This window comes from Trachemys scripta, chromosome 17 (assembly GCF_013100865.1).
Source record: "Trachemys scripta elegans isolate TJP31775 chromosome 17, CAS_Tse_1.0, whole genome shotgun sequence".
NCBI classification, from domain to species: Eukaryota; Metazoa; Chordata; order Testudines; family Emydidae; genus Trachemys; species Trachemys scripta.
In genome coordinates, this window is record NC_048314.1 from 16,887,353 (window position 1) to 16,914,566 (window position 27,214).

The following is a 27,214-nucleotide window of genomic DNA, read 5'->3' on the forward strand; positions in this document are numbered from 1 at the left end:
TTCCCAGATTAAAAAGAGGAAATACAGCCTTAACACTAGTCACGTAAAGAAGGGTTTACTATTATTTATGTATTTCATTTACTCCTGAAATAATCTGATTTTTACATTGATACATATGTAAACGATAAGGATCACTAACAGGATTCTTGCATAAAAAGGAGTAGATTTCAAAAATAGAACAAATGTTTAAATGGACCAGGAAGACAAAGCCAATAGGGAGGGTTACAACAATTAAGCAGGGCAGTGTGGTTCAGTATACCTTGACAGCAACAATTTCTTTCAGGAATTAAGGATATTTCATTCTCATCCAAAATATGTGCAGAGTTGCTGTACATCCAACATGAAGTCTCTTCATTTATGTGGGAAGAGTTGATAAGAAGCAAGGTGAAATTAACTAACTATACATTTATGCCACTTTTGGAACACTTATCAGGAAGAAGCTGGTATTCCCGATAGGTTTCCTGAATCCACACATTTTCTTCTGTCTGCAGTAATTAGTAAAACTCATTTATGTCTGGCTTGATAAAATTAAAACGTCTGAATCAAACTCAGTACCATACTAGCTCGAGGTCTAAATGCATATAAAACCTACATAAGGATACCAAGAGACATTACCTTCTTCTCTGTCCTTCTCAACACTATCTTCATCAGAGGCCAGGCAACCTAAAAATTCTGGAAGATCACTTAAATTTACAGAACTTTTACTGCCAGGCACTTCTGAAGAAAAAAAAAAAAAAGTAATTGTACAGATGCTATATGTCATCATAAGATTTAACAATACGATATCTTCCACTTCTGCTGAAATAGTCTTCAAACAACATTCTCCATCCCTCTAGATCCTTCCCAAAACAGGAGCGTACCCCATTTCTGCTCCACCCGCAAATCAAAGAGTCCTGAAGTGTTAGGTCACTGGTCCCTCCAGAGACAGCCAATGTGATTTTGAAATGACAAGAAGTGCTACTGCAGAGTGAGATGAGGTAGTCTCCTCCACAGAAGAGAAGTATGTTGTCTGCAGTTCTCCTACCCATGAAAAGGAAGGACAAAGCTTAAGTCTCAAATATGTTTGCACTGCTAGATTTCCAGGCCAGCTCTAAACTCCCTTTAAAAACACTGATCTTGCTCCAACGAACAGTACTTACCTACAAAAAAAGCTTAACTGAATGAATGCAGTACAAACTAAACCATATGTGACTGAGGAACAGATCAAAAGTCTGAGACAGACGATAGAGACGCACATACTAAGCAATGCAGGGATAGAAACCTTAGCTTCACAGCCCAGTCACAAGTTGGGAATCCAATGGAAAGTCTAGCACAAAAGCCAAATACCAAAAAGTTCAGATACCAGCGTTGCAGGACAACTCCATTGTGGAAAGCCAGTTTTAAATTCCAGTATCTTCTCCACCCTGAAGACATTTCTACAGCAGTTCTTTAGTACCTTAAATGTGGTACCATCAAAGTCCTTTCCCACCCCTTCCAGAGATGTGTGGGTGGGGGAAATAGAGGAAATGGCAAGTATAAATTCCATTTCCAAGAAGATACGTTTTTTTCTCAAACATTCTCTACAGATTTTACTACTCCACGTGGAACTAGAAAGGGTTCTCTCAAATGCAGTGATATAGTAACACTGCAGGAGTATGAAAAAATACCAAGTTCTGCTTCCAGAAGCATTTGAGGGGAAAGAGTCTATCCTGAACTGCTGACACAGTGAAGGAACACGCATGGGCAGCCTTATAGATGCATAACACTGCAAGTCATTTTGAAGTTGAGGAATCTAAACATAAGAGAGCTTCCAAAGATCATCCTCAAAGCTTGAGTTTCTCCTTTTTAATCTTTTGCAACCTTCACTTAATTCTGTGTTCCAAACATTAAATATTTAAATTGTGGAACACTGGGGTTGGGTTGAGGGGCAGCTAAGAAGGCAGTCCATGCAAAGCATTTCTGGAAGTGAATAGTTAACAGGAAACAAATCAAAAGTTTTTATCATGTGACGTTAAGCTGAATGGTAGCATTAGAGTGGGATTCTGGAACCACTATGGAATGGATGGGGAAAAAATGGAGAAAGGGCAGGGGAGAAGTCATTTGTAACTGGAAACATTTATCCACAAATGAGATCACTGCTTTGGGGTAAGACTATTGAGAGCTGGGAGAAGAGGATGTAGTTTACCCAATGCTTTCTCGCTGTTTATGACATTTTGCTGTCGGGACAGCGAAGGCCTCCCGGGATCCGGTTTGTCCTCCTGGAAGAAAATAAGGATTCTTTGCAACAGACATCTATCACAAAGCAGCCTCTAGTACATGTTCAGCGAGAGGGAATTTTTCCAGACAGATGACTTAAGTGGTACATCAATAAAGGACTTCGGAGACAGGCTAACCCGAATATAAATTGCCTGAAATTACAGGCAATTTGTTAGTTTGTGTTAAGGCCCAAACTATACTTTTCATAATTAAATACTTTTGATTTACACACAGACAACCACGACTGAAAAACAGGTTCTCATGAAAAGTTAACCCAGAGACTGAAGCCAGTTTTGCCTGGCAGTTACATTTTGCCTTTACCTTCTTCGGAGGTGTGGCAGCAGCTGAAGGGAGTGAAACATGCACAAAGTCATCTGAAATGCAGGGTGGAGGAGGGGAGGTGGCTGGTGTTCCTAGAGGGGTTCCTTTTCCACCTGCTCAAAAGGCAAAGAAAAGTTTAATCACCATTAAAACTCCATATCCTTCTTAATTTGAGTTAATTTCACATTCATAAAGTTCAAGTGATACACACTTCAAATGATCTGCCATTCAAACCTCACAATTTTCAGTTTCATATGGGACATCCAGTTTTCAAACTTCAGTACTTAACTCGGGGTACCCAGTTCTCTGTATCAGTGTTCATATTAGAACTTAGCTGTGTAAAATGAGTACTTGGATGTCTAAATGCTGATTTGGAGAACTCAAATGCAGAATTGGCTGTTCCCATTTAAGATGCCCATTCAAAAAATTGTATGCTCCCTTCAAGTGTGGAGTAATGATATAGTTAAAGACGTCAAAACTTACGAACAGCAAACTACGTAAGAGAATTTTTAGGGGAAAAGCAGTTTAAAGAAGTTCCAAATACACTTAGATTCACCTTTAAAGAGCCTGTATGCAAACCTAAGTATCTACACAGATATTTTTTAACAAAGTATCACTCCTAGACCAAGTTAAAAAACCCATTAAAATGCTAACTCTGAAATGCAGTACATACCAGGTGTGCTAAAATATTTGCTATAAGGCTGTGATGAAGTTTGTGAGGACTCAGACGAGACAATTCCTGGAGAGGTTGGTGGAGTGGTCATACCACAAATTGCAGAGGGGCTCCAGATGGTAACCTGTGTCACAATATAAGCAAATCAATTAGGAATATCTAATAAAAACCTATATGAAATACAAACATCTGGCCCATGCACAATGTCAAAACCAAAAAGGTATCAATGAGGATTACATTTAATTCTTTACTATACTAGGTACAGAAGTTATACTAGGAAGCTGCAATGATTGCTCAACTGAAAGCAAATGCACCTATTTCTAAAATATTCAAATCCAATGAGAAGCCAATTTAAGGAGTGAAGAGTGAACATCTTTGTAATAACATGCTGGTGTGCCATGGTTAGATGCGTTACCTGCTGTGGCTCAGTTGACAGCCGCGTAGACTGTGGGCTCAGAATCTGAGGTAGCTGCCCTTGCATTTGTGATAGTGTTAGCCTAGGAGTGGAATAAGGGGTAGAAGTGGAAGTTCCTGGAGTTTAAAAAAAAAAAAAAGGAACATTCATGTTAGTTTATCAAATCTGATTTAGGTCTTGATGGTCCTTCTTGCAGATATTTAACAGTTTTTATTTAAAAAAAAAAAAATCAAATCCACTCATCTGTTCCTATACACAATCTGGCTATTGGAGAGCAGATTTATCCTTTTCCCATCCATGCAAAATATGCAACAACAATTTTAACTGGCTAATGATTTGGGGTGTCTTAGTATTTGAGTGTGCAACCTTAAAGAGGCCTTATTCTCAGAAAGTGCTGAACACTTGACCAGCTAATCACTACTGTCAATTCTGAGTAAATGACAGACAAGGCAACAAGAATGGTATTAGCTCATCATTCAAGGAAAAAAAAAAAAAAAAAAGTCACAGCTTTGTGACATTGCTAGAGAATAGTAATATCAGGACTTCATATGCGTGTACAGAATAGGGGAAAAAACAACTTTTCTTTTTGCAAAAGTAGCCTTATAGAACTGGACTCCAAGAAGGGAACATTAGTAAGAACTGTGATTTTTTGTAACATAGCTGGTCTGCTTCCAGTGGATATTAAAAGTGCCAATTAGCTCTTACCATAGCTGCTGTGTGTGTCAATATAAGGACTGGCATTGGGGTCAATTTGACGAGGCTGCAAGCATATGCTGACTGACTGTGACACAGAGTAATAGCTGTCTTCATATGAGGCTTCTTTTGGGTCCAGGGAGATTTTGGCACATTCTATCACAACATCATGAGTTTCTAGTCTTTTCCACCTGTAGACAGTTTTTGGAGCCAAAAGAGTAAGTTAGTCTTAAATAAGCTAATTATGATTATAAATCAAGGTTCCTAGACATATTAGGAACTGGTTTGTCGGATGGTTCATTTGTGTTCCTGCCAGCTTTGCACAATCCCAGCTGAAACACGATGAGGCACCATACAATTGAGTACCTTGCAATGTTTTAGACAGTTTACAAAGAAATTGCAACTAGATGACTCATAAAAGGTGACTCCAATTTAGCAACATAGCAGCTTTGAAACAGATCTATTTGAACCCAGCAGGGTCTTCTGTGGAGCACTCTGGAAAGGAGGAGCAGCATACGAAGTCTTGAATGGTCCTGAGCTTCAACACATGGAGAGATCAGATCAGCTACCCTCAGATGTTGGGAGTCCAAATTTAGACAAACCAGCAGTGCAGAATCTGAAACTATTTTGCAAGTTGCTATCTAGTATGCCAATTAAGGAGTTTTACTTGTTTTAAGTTTTGGGCATAAATATTCTAATTTCTTTCTTTCACTCTGTACACCTCTTCTCTGTATAACTGAGTAACTAAACTCATCAGTCAAATTAGAACAGGCCAAGACCTCAGAGGATGGAAGTTCGTTGCATGTTAAAAGTATAGTAAGAAAAAACAGGAAGCTATCCATTTAGAAGCTGCTTTGCTTTTGGCCAGAAGATAAAATTTCAAGCAAGACAGTTTATGCAAGATACTAACCCAAAGGGCTTTAACTGACAATTCTGTGCCAATCTAACTCTTTAGAGATGCTGCCCCCCCACCCAAACACAGCTGGGAGAAGCCTGCAAAATTGATCATTGTGATAGTCAATGGGTTCCCATTTAGTAGTGTTTTCCTAGTGGCTCTGAAAGCAGGGGAAGAGCACTATTATGCAGGAACAAGAGTCAATTTCTCCTCTTCAGTTGCTGGGCCTGTGGAGACAAGAGAAAAGCAGCAAGTGGTGCTGCTGCAGGCAAATGGGCCTATTTCTAAAAAAGCTAGTACAGCTGTGGCCACATAAAAACACACCTATTAAAAGAATTGATCTGTTAACCGAATCAAATTTTCTAGGCACCAAATCAGATACACTGAAGCCATTTTAAATACTTAAATCCTATCAAGCACTTTCAATGAATCAAAGGAAAAAAAACACAATCTTAAAACTTGACCCAGTAAAACAGACATGAGTAACTTATGTCAAATCAAAATGCTCATAGTGAGACTGCAGATTCCTCTTTATTTTGTTAAGGAAAAAGAGCAAATTAGTTGTAGATAGCATTGTTACATCACAGAAGTACTAACTGGTTTCTACCATAACTAAAATATCTTCCTTGGGTATTGTAATTATCCACCCACCAGATACAAAATGAAGTTCAACCCCCAAACAAACCACTGGAAAATGACCTATTCCAACAATTTGTGTGTCCCCACCCCCAACTGTAACCTTGGATGCAGAAACCTTACGTTTTATCTGGGGTACCTTAGAGTATTGATTGCAGAGTATCACTGTCATAGGACTTTTCTGTTGACAGGCACAAATTTCTGTTGTGAGCCTCCTGAAAAAGACCATCTAAAGACTGCTCATTCACAGCCTTTCCTAATAGAGGAGTGAATTTATATACCTTCGTGGGTCCAGTTCATGGTCCTTGGATCCAGTCACTAATTCTGGATGAATTCGTACATGTTCCATCATTGGCTGGAAAAGTGGGGACAAAATAGATAAATATGTATTTAGTGCATCTGGAAAAGCTTTGCACCATATTAAACTCCAAAAAATGGAACACCAACAAGTAGTTCCAATAGGCCAGGGCTAAAAGTTTAGAGGACAGTGACACAAGTGTGACAGCTAGATTAATTGTTCAGACTTGCTTGTATTTAGAAAGCTGTTCTTGCTTCCACTGAGATTCCATTCTGCCAGTAATCTGTCATGATCCTGTTTCACTGCACAGTACTCAATCCAACTATATCAATGCAGTAGCGCTGTTTGGCAGATAACTACAATCTTGCAGCTATAAACTACACATTTTTCTTAACTGATATGAACATAAGCTATATTTTACCTTGACCACCTCTTCAAAAGTCTCCAAGTTTTCCTTCATACTGTAGTGAGAGCGTAGAAAGGAGACAAAGTTGCAAGGATACATTCCATAAAGGCGGTGAAAGAGAGCATAAACACTGGCATGGAGATGGACGAGATAGATCTCTGCCACATGACCTGAGGAAAATAGTTGGAGCCTTTTTACATGATTGAATTGGAGGAGAGAAAGAAGAGAAATTCTGCTGATGAGCTCAAAGAAAATTGAGTGTCAGAAGTTAAGAGATAGTGCTTTAAGAATGCCTGTAATGATTCAAGACAAATGACAGTTTGGAAGTACCAAAGCTTAGCAATGCTTAAGACCATCAGCTGTGTGAAAGCACAGTGCAAGAGGCCGCACTTGCATGTCACAAGTGTCAATCAGCTCTGAACTAAACAGTAAAATCAGGTAGGGAGTATTCATTCAGCCTCTCTTTTATCCTGTGTTTGTACAGTACCTAAGGTCCTCAACTAGGGAGCCTAGGTGCTACAGCAATACACATCATAAATAATCCTTAAAACAAATCCTTACTATTCAGATTGGCTCCTTTGCAGAAGAGTTAATTTTTCAACAGTTGTAGTTTGCATGACTGACTGAACACTAAGCAAATCAATAAGGACACCCCTTTCAGCTCAAAGTCAAATAAAAATCTGATAACCACAGGGGAAAAAAATATCACAGCTTTGAATTGTGTAAGTACTGGCTTGTCTTTCCGGCCTGTAGGAGCAGCTATGATATGAGTCAATGCCAAAATGGCCTTCTAAATCACACCTCTATATACTCAACTATGGCGTTTGTTCACAGGGTCACACAGACAGAAGACATACAACTTCTAGAGTTGTGCCCCAAAATGGCTTATGGATTGTCAGAATGGACTAAGACCAATCAATGTTAAAATGAAAAGTCGAATACTACCAGTACTTTAGTGATTACTGGTTCAGAAGCATTGTCAGAAATTCCTACATCCATAGCTAACACTCGTAACTGAGAACCTTCAAACTGGCACCTGGTTCAAGCTAGTTGTTCTCTCTCTCACCTTTCCATCTACTAGACCTAACTGTCCAGCCATATCCTTAGAGATCTAAGAGTTGCATTCCTGCCATGTAGGGGCAGCAGCAGAACTATTGAACTTAAAGCATCACAGAATCCCTCATTTCAGAGTGTTGTACCAATAAGCGCCATGGTACAAGAGCAAAATCCAGACATTAACTGTCAAAGAAAAGGAATAGATTTTGCGTTTAGTATCTAATTTTCCCCATTTAACTAACCCCAAGAGTCAGAACTGCAGCCCACCACTAGTCTCCCAAGATAGAGTGCTCGCCAGCAGTCAGAGAAATGATGCTACTGATTCATACTTGCAACAAAGTCACATCTCTCACCTGGATTCTTCAAGCACCAGGATGAGAGACGGCCAAATATACCAAAGAAATCATGAAGGTACATTTTGCCAGACTGTGGAATCATTGGCAGCATGGTTATTAACACTAGGACACCAGTGGTGAGTACTACTACATCTGTGTCAGTCTGCAATGAAGAAAAGTCATATTAGTTAGAATTCAAATGGAAAAGTGTCATTTTTTCATGACGCAGCACTAGTACACAATGGACATCACATATTTACACTCTGATAAGGCTCCTTACTTTAAGAATGCCTAATCTAAACCTACCAAACTCTGGCTCACTATCACACCTGCCCCTTTAATCTTGCAGATCCCCAAGAGAAAGTCAGGGATTCCAGCTACTATCCTGTCTTCCAACGACTGACCTGCTGCCTAAGAATTTGTTGACTTCCTTCAAAGGCAGTCTTTATACCTGTTCCTTATCTGAATGGAGAGAACCACTACCGGTATACCTACCTCTGCCTGTTTAGAACTAAACAGGCTCTGCCTCCAGAGCCCAAGAGATTTGAAATTTGATATGGGAACCCCACATAGCTGGCAGACGACTAAAACTAGGCCCCAGCTGTCCTCATGTTAACATCTCTTAAATGCGTACAAGCCTCTTTGTGTGCAGCCACACAAGTTAAATAGTAAACCTGTTATAGTAACAAGGCCAAATACATGATAAAAATGAAACCATTTGGACCAGAGTATAATAATCTGTGTCTTGAGTTTAAAGCTTCAGTATTAAAACTTGAGGTTAGCTACAATCAGTTTGTCAGATTGCTGAAATACCCATCAAAAAACCGAGCACTGCTGAAACAAAATACTGATGTTAGCTGAAGGTACTGTTGCATGGTAAATCTAAGGTAACTGAAGAGGTCCCAAACTGTAAATTCTGTCTGCCTGATGCCTCCAATTTAAAAGAAAAAAAAAAAAAAAAGCTTTATGAATAGTGACTCTACTAATGCTAATCTACTATTATAACTAATTATGCATATTTCTGTACCTTGTATTCATGTATCTTTGCAAACTTCAATCTATTCTCATAACACTCACGTGAGATACACACAGGGTATATAATTACTAATTTATCAGATGGGGAAACAAAAGTACAGGACAGTCAAGTGACTTGCTCATGTTCTCTCAGCAAGTTAGTGGCACAGGAAGGAAAAGAAACTAGGAGTCTTGACTTGCAGTCTTCCTGCTAATCACAAAACACTGTTTTCTCCCTATATTAACTTTAGTGTCTTAACGTTTTACATGTTTTCATAAAGCTAAGGATACAAAGTTGTACAATTTAGGGAAATTCAGTGCTTATAAAACAAGAAACAGTCAGACCTAGGGTTGTCAGGGATCCACAGAACATCTACTATGTGGGAAGTGACAGTGTAAGCTTCCTCCACCAGTGTGATTCAATGGAAATGGAGTACATACTCACTATTTTGTCAAAATTTTCCTTTCCCCTAACCAATTTATGCAAATGGCACCCAGATATTACAGCAAGGGCCCCTTATAACACATACAATAAATACTCAGTGTTGACATAGTTCTTACCTTAAGACACTTAAGTAAAGAAAGCAGGAGAGGTGCTTGAGAAAGTTTATGTTTCCAAGATGGCTGTCGTCTTATCACATGACCCAGCAGTGAGAGAGTATGTAAACGGGTAGCAGCTTTGCCCATATATTCATTAATTTTGTCCAGTAGGTGCTGAAACCGAATTTGGGGGAGGGGGCAGAGGAGTAGAAAATGAAATGAAATGTTACAGAATATTTACAGGTACCTGATGAACAGGAAAGGACACTAATCTGTATGTTTGATAAGTTGCTCTTCTCAGTTATAGGAATTAAATGTGTTTTACAAGTGTCTAGGGAGCCAGATTGAATACAACCCTGTGAGTACAACACAGGGATACAGATTAAGTCTCTCTGTGGTGATACTGACAACAAAATGTGGTTCAAAACAGAATTTGTCATTGTGCTTGGAAACACATTCTGCTCCAAAGTATTCAGCCATTGCAGAAAAAACAGCTGTTAGTTTTGCCAAGTGTTCATTTAAAAAATTCCCACGTGCCTGCAGAATCCCTGTATATTCTTGTGCAGCTGCGCTTCCCCCTCCCTTCAATGGGTAACAAATCTAGTAACAGTAATAAGCAGCTGCTGCCGCAAGCTGTAAAGCAATTACATTACAAGAAAAAGATATTAAATATCTGTATGAAAGATCTTCTATGAGCTTTGTAATTTCATCTCTTGTGATCAAGGTGTAAAGTTGATTGCAGTCATGAACCCAGTTTAAGTAATCCATGAAACAAAATGAAGTTTTGTGTTTAAGATTTTTTTTTTTTAAACTAACCTACTCTTACTACACAGATAAAACACATCAATTGATTCTACATCAAGGGAAAAGAAGAATTTTAACTGGCCTTCTACTTGGTGGCTTCTCTAATACTAGAGTAACATCTGCCATGCTCCATGTTCTCCAAAAACTGTAAGTTATTTTACCTTGTCATGAGGCTCTTGCAGTGTGGACAGGATCTGCAATGCCTGCTGAGAATTGTTTTCCAAGTAGTAATCTACTAGCATATTCACAAGCACCGGTCCACGGTCTATCAGTTTGTTGTCAGCAACAAAAAGGAATAGGACAGGTTATAATGAACAAAAATTTTCTATTGTAAAAGATTAAAATAATTGCAGAATTGAACAACATTCTTACAAGTGACTCTAGGAAGTTACCCGGGTTTTTAAAAATGAGACCTCCCAATTACATTCTCCCATCCCCAAGTGTCTTTCTGATTGTCTAGCTTGGTGAGAGAGAGGAAGCAGACCTTTCTAAAAACTGACAACAGGATTTCCTAAAGTGTCCCAAACTAAATGATTAGATGTGTGACACTGACTAAACTTTCGTAGAGAGTCTACATCCAGTGTTCCACGCTGCTGGGTGGAGTCTGGCAATCAGTTCGATTCCCTCCTCCGTTCTCCACATGAAGCAAGTTTAGGGGCAAGGAGAGTAATGATGCTGTTCCACACTAAAATGGGTCCACTAATAGCCTTAGGAATGCTCTTGGTGGTAGCAGAAAGCATTCCTAAAACAAAATGAAGAATGGCATTTCACAAGAGGAAATCATTGTTTGAAATGAGTAAAGTGGATGAAACACTTTCACTTTTTGGACATACTTGGTAGGAAGGGAGCGTGATATCTACTTACAACCAGGGTGTGCATATTTACTTTAGTACACCACAAAGCCCTAGTAACCTTATAAAAGGGTCAAGAAGACAGTCTCAAGGAACCAGGAGTTACAGTTTATCAGACCTTCCAAGAAGTGTCTCTTTTAACCAGAGGAACATAAGGAGCATTAATCCTTGATGCAATCACTGCCTCTGACATAGAGGGTTTCTTCAACGTAAGTCACATTTGCAGGCGCTAATGAGTAGATTTGACAGGGAACTTCCAACTTTTTGCTTATTTCTATACAAAGCTTCCTCCAACCCTCCAGTTTAACATCTAAGAGGCACATACCAGAGTTGAGGTTATCTTTGAAGACAGCTGTTATATCTTCCTGGACAAGCAGAACTGAAGAATCCAACATAGAGAAGAGCTCACCAATATTTGCTTGCTGGGCCATTCTGTTTACTACTATAGGCTTATGCACGTGTTATGTGAATGTGCAAGTTAAAACTTCTTCAGGTTCCTCATTGGTGCCCCTACCAGACTGGAAAGACAGAGCAGAGTACAGATAACAGAACATATCTCCCTCATTCTTTCTCATCTCAAAGACCTCATCACTGCTCTACTGGTAGCTGCAATATTACCCTTTTTGACAGTTAAATGCCAAAAAAGTTTGTTAGTGCAGAGTTAAGGCTGCCCAGTGATAGCTTGTACCCTTCCAGAACATTGAGTTCAGCAGAACTCAAACTTCTGAAAATCAGGAAATACAGAGTTAAAGTAAATGCTCAGGCAACCTTAACTCTGCCCCACTAGAGCTGGCAACAGCCAATGGGAATTATATGCAGGCACTCCACGTGTAGTCACAGTGTTAAGTATAGCTGTATTGAATGGTGGAGGAATATACTAGAGCAGTTTGGCAGAGCTGTGATTGAGGAGATCTGGGCCTGAGTCCCCTATGCATATTATCAAAGGAAAGAGGTGCATATGTACCATGAAGCTTCAGTCTACATTATTTCAAATACAGAATTGTGTTAGTTGTATCAGTGGCAAGGCACTGGGGTCTCTTTACCATGGTTACCGCCAGTAGTGAAGTGGGATACGAGATCAGTCTGTGGATTTAATGATGGGTACAGGAAAGGATAAATTTAGGGGGGGTATCCTGCGTTCAAGTGTGCAGGAGTTATAAAAGGGTATGAAATCGTTGTTAAATATTTTAAGTGTGATATTGTGTTGGGAGAAGAGGCTCAGTGTTTGAGCACAGGGCAAGGGCAGATTGTCTTTTCACTGTAACGTGGACTGAGTGAGAGTGTGTGTATCATGGATGTATTGCTGCATCGCTGAAAGACGGCAAAGTTAAAGTTGCATTGGCATTTACCATGACTCTATATTTCCTGGTTTTCACAAGTCTGAGTTTTGCTGAATTTAATTTTCTCAAAGGGCACAAGCTACCCCCAGGCAACATTAACTATGCATTAATGACATTTTTTGCCATTTAGTTTCCAAGATTTTAAACAGAAAGAGAAACATTTGTTGGTAGGCGATAGTGGTCATTTAGACAGTTATAGTTCTCACACGGTATGCAGATGATATGCTGCTGTAACTATGCAATAATCAAAAGACCCTTGGCTGGGCTACACTGGGAACTTACATCACCATAGGTACGTCCCTCATAGGTGTGAAAAATCCAAAACACTGAGAGAAGTAACTATGCCAATCTAACCCCAGGTATAGAATTCTACTGTCAACCTAGCGCCAACTTCTGTTGACTTAGCTATCACCACTTGTGGAGGTGGATTAACTATACTGATGGAAGACTCCGCCCATCGGCATAGGTAGCGTCAACACTGAAGTGTTACAGCAGCGCAGCTGCACCACTGTAGTGGTTTAAGCGTAAACATATCCCTAGCTTTTATATACTGCATTTCACCAGAAAATCTCAACTTTACATCATTATCCTCATTTTACAGATGGGAAACTGAGGCACAGAGGGGTAAAATGACTTGCCCAAGGTCACCCAGCAGGCCAATAGCAGAGCTAGGAATAGTCCCAGTCAAGCAGTCTTTCCGTGAAGCCGCATAGCTGCTATGTGATTTCTAAGTGCTCCTCTCTCATCCTGTATATTTTGTGATAGTGGAATGGGGATAATGATCATGCTTTGAAATATATCCGGTGTATAGTTGCTAACAGAGTTGGTGAGAGAAATCTCATCCATGGTCTATGTCCCAAAACCTTGACAGTTTTATTACATGGTTGTTACAGTAACTTTAAGTACTGAGAGAAGATGTCTCTCTCTTTCCTTCTCCACACCCTGGCCCATTATTCCCCCACAACATATAGCCCCCCGCCAACATTTCCAGCTCCCCCTCCCTTTCCCATCCTATTAAGCCATTAGTTGACACTGTAGAAGCCATTAATACGTACGAAAAATCGTTCCTTGCTCTCTCCTGCTGTATGCTGCTGCATACATGTATCACAGACAGCATCTTACTGAAGGGCGGTAAACTGCCTTGGATATGTAGACAAGCTGCACAGAGCTGGGCCCCTCACTCCCATTACCAGCTGGGACTTCTGCTTCAGCCAGTCTTCCCCTCCCAGGCCGCAAATTCACCTAATCTGCCCTTCCTCCAAACCTAGCACCTCCCCCACACATTCTGATCAGCTCCCTCTGACCCCACATGGATGATGTGCATCTTAACTATTTATTTTCTGGTGTTTTCAGATGTTTAAACATGTATTTTGTCCCCCCACCTTATATGGAGGGGCAAGGTGAGGGGCTCAGACCCCTGCAGGGGGGTAGAGGTTCCCTACATCCTAGAGTACACATACCAAAGAGGAAAATTCAGGGCTGACCGTCCCCCCTCCCTCCCAAATTCCTCTGCTACTCCTCATTCTCCAACTTATTCCTAATCCCTACTTCTTCCCCCTTAACATGAGCCCTCCCCAACCCCTCTTCTCTCCCCAGCCTCTCATTTCCATTTATTCTTCTCCCCCTCCCCATAATACCCCTATCCCTCACTTCAGGCCTAAATCCTCTCTCCTACGACCACCTACTCTTTTACCCCTCCCCTTTCAGTGAGCATTCACACGTGTAATTTATTTTCTATTAAAAAAATAGTTTCACACCTTCTGAATATTTTGCTGTACTCAGCTAGCATGTCTCCTATTAAAAACCTTGACAGAGACAGATTTTTCTAAGCGGTTTACAGCTCATTCTCAGTGTGACATTACACTCCATATTCTTTATGAAAATATGCTTATGATATGGATATGACATAACTAAGATATGTTGTATGCAAGATGACTCATGTAAGATATCATTGGAAAGGTTATGATTTACTGAATGTGATTATCCAATCTGTATGCATGTATAATTTATGTATCTAAAGTTAGGAATGTGGCCTATGTAACAATTACTAGGTGTGTATTTGGAAGACACCCACCAGACAACAGGCCATCAAATCTGATGGGCCATTAGGAAGAAACAACAAGACTGTGATGATACTAACCTCTTCTCCTTCCTGGGAGGCATCCTGTGACTTAGCTGTGACACTACTAGGTCAGGTGGTCTTGTCACCCAATACTAAAGACTAAACATTATCTTGGACTTCTTGTAACTTTCCACTAAAAGGAGGGGTGGGGGTGAATTTTGGGAAACAAAAGATTCACGCCTTATGTAAATCCTATTTAAGAGTGGGTAAGAAGGCAAACTGGACTCTCCTCCATTGCCTCCCCAAGAAGGAGGACTTCTGAAAGAACCAAGGAACTAACCTGAAGGGAAAGGCAGGGGTGAGTCCAGACTGAGACAGGGGTCCAGTCTGTAAGAAGAAATATCTGGAATTCTGAGCTACAGAAACTCTGCATCCTGCCTAATTCAACATTTAAGGCAAGAAATTACATTTTGTAACCCATTTCTTTAGTGAATCAAGCTTAGTTTGCATGTTTTGTTTTATTTGCTTAGTAATCTGCTTTGTTCTGTTTACTATCCCTGTATCCCTTTAAAATCCACCTTTTATAGTTAATAAATTTGTTTGGTTTATTATTAAACCCCATTTGTGCAATTTCTAACGGGGGGGGGGGAGAAGTTGTGCAGATCTTCCTCCACAGTGAGGGAGGGGGTGAATTTATGAGCTCATTGTATAGATTTCCCTACAGCGCAAGACCGTATTATTTGGGGTTTATTCTCCAAAAGGGGTGTACACGTGAGTGCTGGGTGAATCCTCTCACAGAGCACTGACTTCAGTCTTCAGCCTTGCATCTGAAGAAGTGAGGTTCTGATCCACGAAAGCTTATGCTCCCAATACTTCTGTTAGTCTCAAAGGTGCCACAGGACCCTCTGTTGCTGACTTCAGTCTGTGTCTGCAGCGGGGTGTGGCCCTGCCTGTGTGTGTGTGTTGGAGGAGGCTTAAGAGTCGGGCTCAGCAAGACAGGTTAAAGGGGGCCCATGCTGGTAGAACAGGTGGGCTCAGTGGTGTATCAGCACATCAAGTGGCACCTTGAAAGGGGGCAATCTGTCAATCTCAGATTTCTGCCCAGGGTGGGTTTCAAACTTAGGCCATGTCCACACATACAGTACTACAGGTGCATCACTGCAGTGTGTCTGGTGAAGACGCTTTACGCCGATGGGAGAGAGCTCTCCCAATGGCATTAAAAAAAAAACACGCCTGCGAATGACAAACTGTGAGCAGGGAGAAGCTCTCCTGCCAACATTGCACTGTGCACACTAGTGCTTATGTTGGTGTAACTTATGTCGCTCAGAGGGTGGAATAGTCATACCCCTGAGTGACGTAAGTTTTGCCAACATAGGTAGTAGCATAGACAGAGCTATTAATTGGCCCATTCATCTCAACATGATGTTCTCAGCTGAGAGTACCTAATGGAAATGAATACAGCCTGAAACAATAACTCAGACTGAAAGCTGCTCCATTCACATCAGTGAGCATTCCCTTTCTACCTTCCCCACTGCTGGCGAGTTCCAGATGTGTGCCAAGCATACCCACTTCTCAGTTCCTCACCCCAGCAGCATGTTCTTGGTGCATGCTCTGAGCATGTCTGTTCTAAGCTCCCCAACCAGAGATAGAGGGCTTCCCCAGATACTGGCTCACCAGGGGGATATGGAGAGGAGCTCAGACACTCCCACCAAGGCAAGCCCCACCCAGAACCTGGCTCATATGAAGGGGAGCAGGGACAGGGTCAGCCCCCTCATAGATGGATAGGGGTCCCCAGATCCTGGCATACACATAGGGAGGGGGGCAGACAGAGGGCTCAGACAACCCCAGAGGGCATGGACCTCTAGCTCCTAGCTCACATAAGGTGTAGGGAGTGGGGCTCAGACCCCTCAAAGAAAAGCAAGTCCTTCCAAAGAATCCATCTCACGGCGGGGGGGGGAGATGGGGAGTCATAGCTCATATATGGGCACGGGTCCCCCAGATCCCAGCTCACATATGGGGCAAGGTGCAGATCAGGGACCCTTGCAGATCTCAGATTGCATGGTGGGGTAGGGATAGGGGCTCAGGGGCCTCCAGAACCTGGCTCACATGAAGCGGGGAAACAGACTGCCATAGATGGGCAGCCCCCCCCCAGCGTGGCACAGACAAGGGGCAGGAAGCAGGGGCTCAGACATTCCCCATATAGGCAAGCCTCCTCCAAAACCTGGCTCAATATGTTTCGGGTGTCCAGGGCAGCCGGCAGAGAGATAAATTGCTGTGGGGCAGGATTGGGAAAGACTCAGCTGGTGGCTCCTATCCAGTGCCGGGCTCAGTTGCTATTTCCAACTGGGTGGGGGAGGACAGGACTTCCTCTTTCCCAGCACAGCATCTGGGGCTGTGTCAGACCCACTCCCAGATTTCTCCCCCACATGTAGGAAGCTCTGCAAACTCTACTCCCTTCCCCCTCCCCATCTCTCCTCAGCTGCAGCGGGAAGGAGCTGCTCCCCCATCTACCCAACCCTCCCACATTCAGACACTCCCCCTGAACTACCCTAATGAGCCACCCACACCTAGATCCCCACCCCACCAACCCCACACTGCACCTGGATCCCCACCCCACTGAGCCCCACTCTCCCAGCATCCAGACCCCTCGCGGAGCCCCCCCCACACCCCCAGAGCCCTCTGCCGAGCTCTATCCTCCCCACACCCAGACCCCCTCTCCCCCCTGAGCCCCAACCACCTTCACCTGGACCCCCCCGCAGAGTCCCATTACCACTGCACCCAGAATCCCCCCAACAAGCCCCTGTGGATCTAGCTCCCCCTCCCACTGAACCCTCTCAACCCACATCTGGATCCCCCCCCCTCTAAGCTCCTCCACACTTGGAGCTTGCCTTGCTGAGCCTGCCTGCCCACACCTGGCACAGAAAGGCAGGGCCCTGGGGTGTTTCTGGGGCAGGCCCCGTCCTTGCGCTGTGTCAGGATTGGTTGCGGCCTCGCTGCTGAGTCCGGGTCCTGAGGGGGCATGGGGGAGCTGCACAATGATCTCGCACTTCTGTGCAGCCAGTGGCCTGTGCTCCCCAATGCCATGCTGGAGCCTCCACATTTATTTGACAAATAAAAGTTGCAGATTTTTTAGGCACAGAATGCCCTCAGGAGTGTAACAGAGCAGGGGAATATGGGGCTGACGTGCCCCTGCCCCTATTCTCTCCCAGCTCTCCGGGCACTCACTCCCTTGTCCCCCTTCCCACTCTCCTCTCTCCCCGCTCCACCTACTCTTCCACCCCAATCACGCTCCCCTCCCAGTAAGCATTTGCTTGCATCGTTTTCTTGTTTTAAAATAGTTTCAGTACTTTCTGAATATTCTGCTGTAGTCAGATTACATTTCTCCAAAATACACACACACACACACACACACACACAAACCCCCGAGAGAGGCAGACTGGAGCAGCATACCTACTTTTCTGCCCTGGCTTGGATTTGATCTCTCAGTGCCTCGAGTGGTGCTCACACTCCATGAACTTAAAACATCCTCAGAGCCCCCAGCCCCTGTGACACAGGTTAGTTTTCCAGATAGATTACAGTGAGCATGTACATCGAGAGATACTTGCATGTCTGTTTGTGTGCCTGATAACTGGAGAAGCAAACTCCTTTTGAAAAAAAGATTTTAATTGGATGTTCCCCAAACGGCTGATGGGTGCCATGCACTCTATTAGGATAACCTTTGAGATCACGGTGCAAGGAGCTGAGTCCTGGTTCGAGTTTTATGAGTGAGCAAAGATAGGTTGCCAGAACCTGTCAACTTCAACCAAAAAACTTCTTTTTCCCTGGTGCTGTATTTCTGGAACACTTTGGTCAAATGCCCCCAAATTTGGATCACTAAAATAACCCAAGCCCTCAAGAGGCATGCCAACTTTCAAGTCAATCCATGTAACCATGTAGATTTCAGAGCACTTAGAATTGAGCTTTAAACAAAAAAAGTTGGTCTTAATCTTAACTATAGCAGAGCTCTCACTCTGCTGTAATATTAAATGGAAGAGGCTATTAGGGATATTTTACCTATGAGGGATGCATATGCATGGGAGAAAGTTTATAACCTTCCCTTCACACTCAATAAAACCAATAAATTATATGCAACCTTGAACATTAGACGCTGTTTTGTTGAGAATACGTTGGCTGAGATACCTGGATTATGCCCGTCTCAGAGTGCTATGAATCTTCAGCGTAGATCTGGTCAGCCAGTTATGACGACAAGAGGAAGCAGTTGTGAACAAAGTGGCAATAGCTCCCTGAAAGCACCAATGCTCCTTCTTCCATGGTGGCCCCTAATGCAGCCGGGCTTCAGAACAGTTCACACATACTAGGCTACACTCAGGAAGTAGCCTACATGCTCAAGATCTCTTTCCTCCTCCTATATTTTCAGGTCAGCTGCAATCCAGCCTCATTCCAGAGAGTTACTTACAGCCCTTCCTCAGTCTTCCAGCTGCTCATAGCCCTTTAGAGAGCAACTCTGAGTGGAAAGGTTGGTGTGGGAAGGGGTAGAGAAAGGAAAATGAGAGGGGGAAAAAGTAATAAAGTATAGATGAAGGTAACTATGCTAGAGTATGACCCAAGAAACCTGGTGGTATCTGTCAATTCACTGTAAGGGGACCCCAATAAAAGTAGTATGGAGTTGGATTAGAACCTGGAAAGGGATGATCTGCAGCCTAATTGCATTAGGTTTCCTGTGACTAAACTAGCAATTTGTAGTTTCTGTGGGGTAGGGAGAAATATTTACCATATTAGCAAAAAATGGTCTGCCAGGTCAGCTGCTGACAAGAATTTTGATGACTTTGCTGAGATAGGTGGAATCTTGTTCACATATAGATGCCTAAATATGGAGTGGCACATTTGTATTAATATACAGAGGGCAAAACTAAACTGCATTCAGATCAGTTTTTATGACAGTAACGTTCTACTACATTAACCTTTCAGATTCCTATTTTTAATACATGGATGCATAAGCCACTGCTGAGTTCATAACTAGTAGCCAAAATTCCATAATTTACTAATGTTCTATTCTTTATTTTACCCAAAGGAAATCTAAACCAATATCAACCTCCCCATATAATGCCAGCAAACTGTCTTAGGCAGTTATTCTACATCCATATTAAAACGTAAATTCTTACTAAATGGGACAGGGTGATTTTATTTACCCAAAAGGTATACCAAAATGTTAGACTAGCAGAAACCAGCACAGTGACATTTCTGACTACTTGCTTGGTTTCATGAAACAAGATAAAATTATCCTCCCTGTAATTCATTTATCACCTATATAGGTAAAATTCTGAAAAATATGGCAAGTCACATTCTTTAGTAGTTTACAGCCTGCCCACTTAACTGTACTTGTTCCCTTTAAAAAATTAACAGTACATCACAAACAGGAAGTGAAATGAGCAAAAATAAACTTGAATGGATTAGGAGTCAAAGCACAGATTTACACATATACCGCCCTGCTCCGAGTGCACAATAAATAGTGCTGGGATCCTGGTTTATTGCCCAACTAGCAGAAATCACAATCTCATGAATACACCAAGAATGGCAGACTGTGTTAGGATTTTCCTAAAGCAAAAGAGTCATCTTGTGTTTGGAACCCTCAAAGTCAGCGTTCATATTTAGCTGGACAATAGCAGGCTAAGCATTTAGCATAATGGGAAAGGAAAAAGTGAACACAAGAAAACAAACCAGTCACTTGAGAAATAGTTAAATCTCAGTTACTAACATCACAAGGTGAAACATTTAATTCTAACATGAGTCAAACTGAAAGTACCTTGTTCTGTTATCTTGAAGTCAAGAGCCAAATCAACAGCAACGAGAAGACCATAGCCTATTATGGCTCAAGCAGAATGGGATGCTGTAGTTTATCTGTTAGACTGTTTAGCTGTAGAATCAGTTAGTGTCAACTTTATCAGGACTTTAATACCCAGGATTAAGAAACTGGGTGGGATACAGTGTTCAGATTCACACCCATAGTTAGCCTTTTCACATGTATTGAAATGTTTTTCTAAACAAGGACTGAAATAAGAGACGATTCAGTCAAAGCAGGAAAGAAACTACTTCAGTTTAATATAGAGGGCAAGCCTGTGAGTTAGAAAAATGCTGTATTACATTTTGATTCTTTCATACAGAAGCACGCCATGCTAAATATACAAGGCCATACGCTCTACATCCTACTTGCAACTGCAGTGCTTCATAACACTTTAGGGGGGGCTAGGGGACAAAACAAAAAAACCCCACACCCTCTGCCTTCTAGCATAAGGTATTCTTAAAGAAAATCTGTAGAAGGTCCCTTTAATCTCACTTGTGAATCAAGCAACATGCTAAATCACCAGCAGTATGTAAACTTTAAAGTTACAAGTCTCCCCTCTTTCTACATTGAAGGACTAAACTCTTGAAGTTTTCATTTCAGGTATTCAAGCTTCTGGGAAACCTCCTTTCTGGTCCTTCAAGGAAAAATATGGTATAAAGCCATTTAAAACATTTACTAGATCACCAAATCTCAGATCAGTCCTTGCTGAATAAGCAACTGTTACCAATTAAAATCTCTTTCTGTGATAGAAAGACAAGCCTTTATCAAGTAACCACAGAGAGCCTGGTTTTATGCTTACTACAATAATCTCTATTCTGCAAATACTGAAATCTAGGCTGAATAGTTGAAACCAGTTACCTTGGCTGTAGCCAAGTAAACTGGACACTTGCCATCATTGTCTGGTTCTGATGTCAGCTTTACACTGCAGTGCTGACAGCTTGACATTTTGAATGCAAACATCACAACTCTCTAATTCCAAGTGAGAACCAGTGTTAACAAGTCTCACTTTAGAAGTTATTCTATAATCGACCTTTACACCCAAATTAGAAAGGCAACTACTGTACTGATTTTACAGCATGAACAATCTAGAAAATAAATCCCAGTAGATAAGAGTTAGAACTGTGCTAAACAAGGAATATATCACATACCATATCATTAATATAAAATAAAGCAAACATGGAAATCACCTGGTTAATCTGGAGCAAAGAAATAAGACTATTTAAGTTGTACTTTTTTCCAAGAGTCGCTATTAAAGTGTTAAAATGGATTAGCTTTATTATTTTAGAACAAGGGCTAGTTGCCCAATAAAGACAAGGTTAACTTAGAAATCAGAAAGGGTCAGCCTTTGCAGATGCAAAGATAATTTGCTGAAACACTCCATGAGCTTTAGCTAGTGTAGATAAGAGGGGCAGCTCTAAGTAAATGATGGTTAATCCCCTCCCTCTATAGCGCATTAAGGACAACAATATCAGAGGAGGCAAAGGACTTCTCCTGTTTAAGCTGAAGTGATCTAAAAAAGTATCTCCATACTACCACTCAGATATGGCTCTCCCCCGAGGTACTGAACTGTATTAGAGAGCATGTCATTTAAAGAGCCTGAAGCTCAGTACACATATCAGGAGTGAAAGGTTCCTTAAAGAATGTAAAGGCTGAAGAAAACGTTTGCTTAGTAACATTACATTCTTAGAAAGCTTAATTTCTTCTTATTTAGAAGAAAACTTATTTAGTACAATTTCTAATTTGAGAAGAGTTGTGCTAGTAGCACACGAAAGGAATAACCAAACGATTTTTAAGAATGCATAACAGCTAGTCAACGGAAAAGTAGAGACAAATGCAATTTAGTGAAGAGGCAGCTCGGCAAATAACTAAGAAGGGCAATGTCTTATTGATCTAACCTAGGTATGCACAGAAAACTCTCATTCACATTGGAGTGTTTGTCCATTTAAAAAAAAAAAAGACAGGATGAGGCTTAATTTGACTCTAGAGCAGTGGTTCCCAAACTTCAACAACCTGTGAACCCCTTTCACTAGAAAGTCAAGTCTCGCGAATCCCCTCCTAAAAATGAATATTTCCAGGGATTTTCTCCTTTATAGAGTATAAATTATAAAAACAGTGATCTGGGAAATATAAAATTGGTTTTTATGACATGCATATTATACACTATTATTATTTATCATTACAGTATTTTTATTACATTATGAAAATGGCACCACTCTTCCAAGATCTCACTTTCGTAGCTTGTATCATTTTGAATAAGCCTGTTATAAGACAAGGCTCCTATGTTTCATCAAGGAGTATCAGATGTGAAACATCATGAAGGTATTTAAGAAGCCAACTCAAAGAGTTCCTCCTACACAAGCATTCAGGTCTTGAGCAGTCCAGGCAAACAATGCACATTACAACAAAGCTTAAACTTGTTCTTCATAATTTTAAAAAATACTAGCTGCCTATTTAATTTTAAAAACAGCAAAAAAATATCCACCTCCCTTTCCATTTCTTATAAGGAGTTTTGAAGTTTAAATCTCCTCAGTGTGATAGCTATGCTTGCTTTGATCTGCTTAGCTCTTGGAAGTCCAGGGGCTCCGGGCTGCTGGCCCCGTGCTGCCTAGGGTCCCTAGCTACAGCTCTGTCCGCCATTATGGAATTTTTCCCCCCAGAACCTCCAGTAACATTTCATGAACCCCCAGGGGGTCACGAACCCCAGTTGGGGAACCACTGCACTAGAGTCTACCTGCCGTGTGTGTCTGTTATAACAGGTGTCAACTATTTAAATCTTCTGCACATAGGCAGGATAGCAAACATCTCAAATTGTAAAGAAACAGGGTAGCATCCAGAGTTATCAATTGTGACAAATACAACTTGATAAAAGTTTGGTAAACAGCTCCCCATAAAAGCCTTCTATGTGCATTTTTTATTAGTCTTTAACATTTTATAAAGAAAACTAACTTTCCAATCTCTTTCAAGTAAATAACTTGTCTGACAGTGAGCTCCTCTAATCACCTATTATTCTAATATTCTTAACTCAAATATGTTCAATGAAAAACAAAAAGATACAACCATTACCTTGCAGTAAGGGTAGGCAAACTTCATTTAAAAAAAATGCTTAAATGAAATACTGTGAGTGAAACTCAATGCACAAATCAGAAAATCCTAAATTATGGTTCCCACAGTAACCAGAACCTCCCTGGCCTGCCTGTATTTGTATTAAGTTGGGCTGTGACTTACTACATGCAATGAAGCCAAGTAGCAGCAGCTGTATTAACCACAACTGAATTTCCTGACAACAGCTGCTATGTGACCACGTTGCATGTATTAAAACACAAATTTAACAGCATACAGTAATACTAAGTACAGGATAGCAGAATTCTGGTCACTGTGGGAACCATAGCCTTGAATTTCCTGATTTGTGCATTTAAAGTTTCACTCATTGTATTGCATTAAAAGAGATTCTGAAAATCAAGTGCATTTGCTTTTGTAAAAAAGAGTGCGTCTGAAAACTGGGGCTTACACTGCAAGTATCACAAGTGTATACGAACTGGAACAAGGAGACCAAAGTCATCTTCATTTTGATTCAAATCCTCCAACATTCATCGGGAAAATGACTGTATCTTAAACATTTAATCCTGTCTCATTCCCAAATACAAAGGTAATGAGAGAGTGCATGGGTCTACAGCAACAGGATGAAGTCCAAACTGCTGCTGTTGCATCTTTCTTTACTCTTTGCTCCCAGCATTGGGAACAAGCAATACAGTGTTATGCCTGCTCTTCTGAAAAGAAAAATATTAATGCCAATTTCAAGACATGAACACAATCCACCATATAGTATAGTAATACAGTAAAGCCTACAACCCCCATTATGGTAGGTGCTGCTATATAGACATTGTAAAAATTGGTCAGGAACCAGCAAAACCAAACTCTCCAAGCTCCAGAAAGACAGTCACACAGGCTTAAACTTTCATATTTGAAAAGTCCTAGATTCATGGAAACTGAATGATTCCAATACATTACTTCACCACCACACAAACTTTTTAAAGTTTAAAAAAAGATTTTCTCGGCCTAAAGGCATGTTATTTAACAAGTCATGTTCTGTTCTGCAATGTGTAATTCAGTTTCTGATCCAGTCTCCCGCTTTCTAGTTTGGCATCACTCAACAGCAACCTCTCTGACTGCATAAGGAGAAGCTAACAGGCTCTCTACATCCTTTGCCAGAAGTAAGGCAAAAAACAATGGACTTTGAAAGGTGTTTGGAAAGGGCGTGGGGGGAAATGGATTGACACTCGGAGCTTCAACAGGAATTCCGAGAACTCCTCAGGGTGGAAAGAGAAGGGCTTAAGCCAACAATTTCTGCAGATTTCAGGCTTCCATTTTTAAAAAGTTAAATTCCTAGCTCTTATGTTTGCAAATAAGACCAGCTGTAGTGCCATCTTCCCAAACCTGCTGGGATGGCTCCGGTGTCTACTGTTGTTCATAGCTTTACCAAGAAACAGTACGAAGATAACAAAACTCTGGACAGTTTCAGTGCCAATATTCAGAATGCTGTGAGCAGCAATCCAGAATTAAATCACTTTCACACTCCTAACGCTGCTTGGGAAAGCTATGAACAGAGACATGCACTGGAGTTATTCAAGAAGGAATGAAAAAACAAAGGTTGAGAAACAGTGGTGACACCCCTGCTTTCACAGCAGCCAGGAACTCAGCAATAGGAAGACAAGACAGAAAACTCCTCCCTTCTAGCAGCTAGGGAAGGGCTTCAGGTAAGATGCTTACTAGCCGCAACCTGATGCAAATAATGGAGTTTCCCTCCTTCCAGCAGTGTCCAGGGACAGCACACTTACCAGCAGCTGATGTGGTAGAAGGGCCTTGGCTTCTCACTAGGCTTTCCCCCATTCCAGTAACTCACTGGTGAACGCCCTACCCTTTGTATTTAACTCTGGCTAGTAGGTTTTGGATAAATTTTACAAGTCCTGAACTATTCTCCCCCCTCCCCAGAAGTCATCCCTCAAAATCAGGATTGAAATACAACAACAGAGTGTGCAGGGGAAACTTTTAACTGCTATTGGGTATGCTGTACCTGTTCTGTGGACAAGTAGGACTTCAGTTTCCAGTGCTGTCAATCTGGCACCTTTCATGATCACTGATTTGAAGAAGAAAAAAAGAACAGAGAGGTTAGCATATGCTACCATTAACACTGTTATAAAGCAGTGGAAAAAGCCTGCTGTTATGTTTCTCTGCAGTTTTGTAGTTCCTGCATTACATCAGCCCCCAGTTTGAGTAACAACCAAAAAAGTTGCATGGTTACTTCTTCTGGTTCTTGATAGGCTAACGGCACAAGAGAATCAACAAAATGTTGGCCTCCACATTCATATTTTTGCTTAATGATATGAATTTACAAAACCTGCTATGAAGATTATTAAAATTAAAAAATATAAACTAAAAAATTAACACAGATTTTTGGATTTAAACATTCCCCTAGAGCAGTGGTTCCCAAACTTTAACAGCCCGTGAACCCCTTTCACTAAATTGTGAAATCTCATGAACCCCCTCCTAAAAATGAATATTTTCAGGGATTTAAGTTTAAATTTCCTCAGTGTGATGGATGCCCCAACTGCCGGGCCCCGGAATCTATGAACCTCTGAAAAATATTTTTAATTGAAACTTTTTTTAACGAACATAGAAAAACTAGAGACCAAAAATGTTTCTGTAAAATGTTTTTTTGGCTTTTGTTTTTAAAAAAAGGGTTTTTAATAAAAATAAAAATAAAAATTCATTTTTTGTTTTCAAAAATCAGAAAATGTTTCATGAAAACAGTTTTTGAAAATGGACCATTTTTCCGTTTCAGTTTTTTGTAAAATTTTCTTGGGGAATTTTGAAAAATGTGAAAAAAATTCAAAACTTTCTGTGAAAAATGCTTGGTATTTTTTACCCACCTCTAGTTTCGGGAGAGGTTGTGGCTGGTGGTAACAAGGAGAGCGTGGTTCTGGCTTTAGATGAGATTTGGCAAATTCCTGGGGCTCGGGCTGGGGTTTGGGCTGCCGGCTCCCCCGCTGACGGGGGCGGGGCTCGGGCTGCCAGCCCCTACTGCCTGGCCCTGCTTTCCCTGGGGCTCGGGCTGCCAGCCCCATGCAGAGCGCTGGGGTTCGGGCTGCCGGCTCCCCCGCTGACGGGGACGGGGCTCGGGCTGCCAGCCCCTACTGCCTGGCCCTGCTTTCCCTGGGGCTCAGGCTGCCAGCCCCGCACGGAGCACTGGGGTTCAGGCTGCCAGCCCCCCTGCTGATGGGGGACAGGCTCGGGCTGCCAGTTCCAACTGCCTGGTTCCGCTCTCCCTGGGGCTCGGGCTGCCGGCCCCAACTGCCTGGTTCCGCTCTCCCTGGGGCTCGGTCTGCCGGCTCCTCTACTGACGGGGGCAGGGCTCGGGCTGCCAGCCCCAATTGCCCAGCCCCACTCTCCCTAGGGCTCGGGCTGGCGGCTCCTCTGCTGACGCCTGAAGAAAAAGGTTTTTGGTTTAACTGGGTAGAGTGGCAGCCGAGAAGTTATATTTAAACAACTTCCAAAGAGGTGCTTTTGAAAAGTTATTATGCATATGGCATTGATTTTTATGGGGAGGTGAGAGGTTATTTCTTAGCACTTATAGAGCAATTTATACAGTAGAAATGATGTAGGTTAACGTATGTTGTATTTCAGTTTCCAATTAACTGGCTTAGAAATAGCATTTCTTCTTCCAGTGAGTCTCATTACTCCTTTAGTTTATGCCTGTCATTCTCAGGATGGACAGTGAGGAAAAATACACATTCATGTGTA

General features: G+C 41.6%; 1 protein-coding gene across 6 annotated transcripts in view; it reads right to left on the reverse strand.

The window, feature by feature from the left end:
* The window catches only part of TSC1 (TSC complex subunit 1), a 54,793-nt gene that overhangs the window by 19,959 nt on the left and 7,620 nt on the right, over nt 1-27,214 (reverse strand). The window contains exons 2-15 of one of the 6 annotated variants that reach the window (XM_034752035.1): nt 25,488-25,550; nt 20,378-20,434; nt 11,498-11,690; nt 10,483-10,586; nt 9,539-9,691; nt 7,982-8,126; nt 6,588-6,742; nt 6,150-6,223; nt 4,350-4,528; nt 3,645-3,760; nt 3,230-3,353; nt 2,557-2,672; nt 2,165-2,237; nt 616-717 (exon numbers count right to left, since the gene is read on the reverse strand). In XM_034752035.1, the coding sequence (XP_034607926.1) occupies nt 616-717; nt 2,165-2,237; nt 2,557-2,672; nt 3,230-3,353; nt 3,645-3,760; nt 4,350-4,528; nt 6,150-6,223; nt 6,588-6,742; nt 7,982-8,126; nt 9,539-9,691; nt 10,483-10,586; nt 11,498-11,603 (1,447 nt within the window). In that variant the 5' untranslated portion in view covers nt 11,604-11,690; nt 20,378-20,434; nt 25,488-25,550. Of the gene's footprint in view, nt 1-615; nt 718-2,164; nt 2,238-2,556; nt 2,673-3,229; nt 3,354-3,644; nt 3,761-4,349; nt 4,529-6,149; nt 6,224-6,587; nt 6,743-7,981; nt 8,127-9,538; nt 9,692-10,482; nt 10,587-11,497; nt 11,691-18,753; nt 19,079-19,345; nt 19,435-20,377; nt 20,435-25,487; nt 25,551-27,214 lie in introns of those variants that run through there. The other 5 variants (XM_034752036.1, XM_034752038.1, XM_034752034.1 and 2 more) reach the window with 5 other exon arrangements.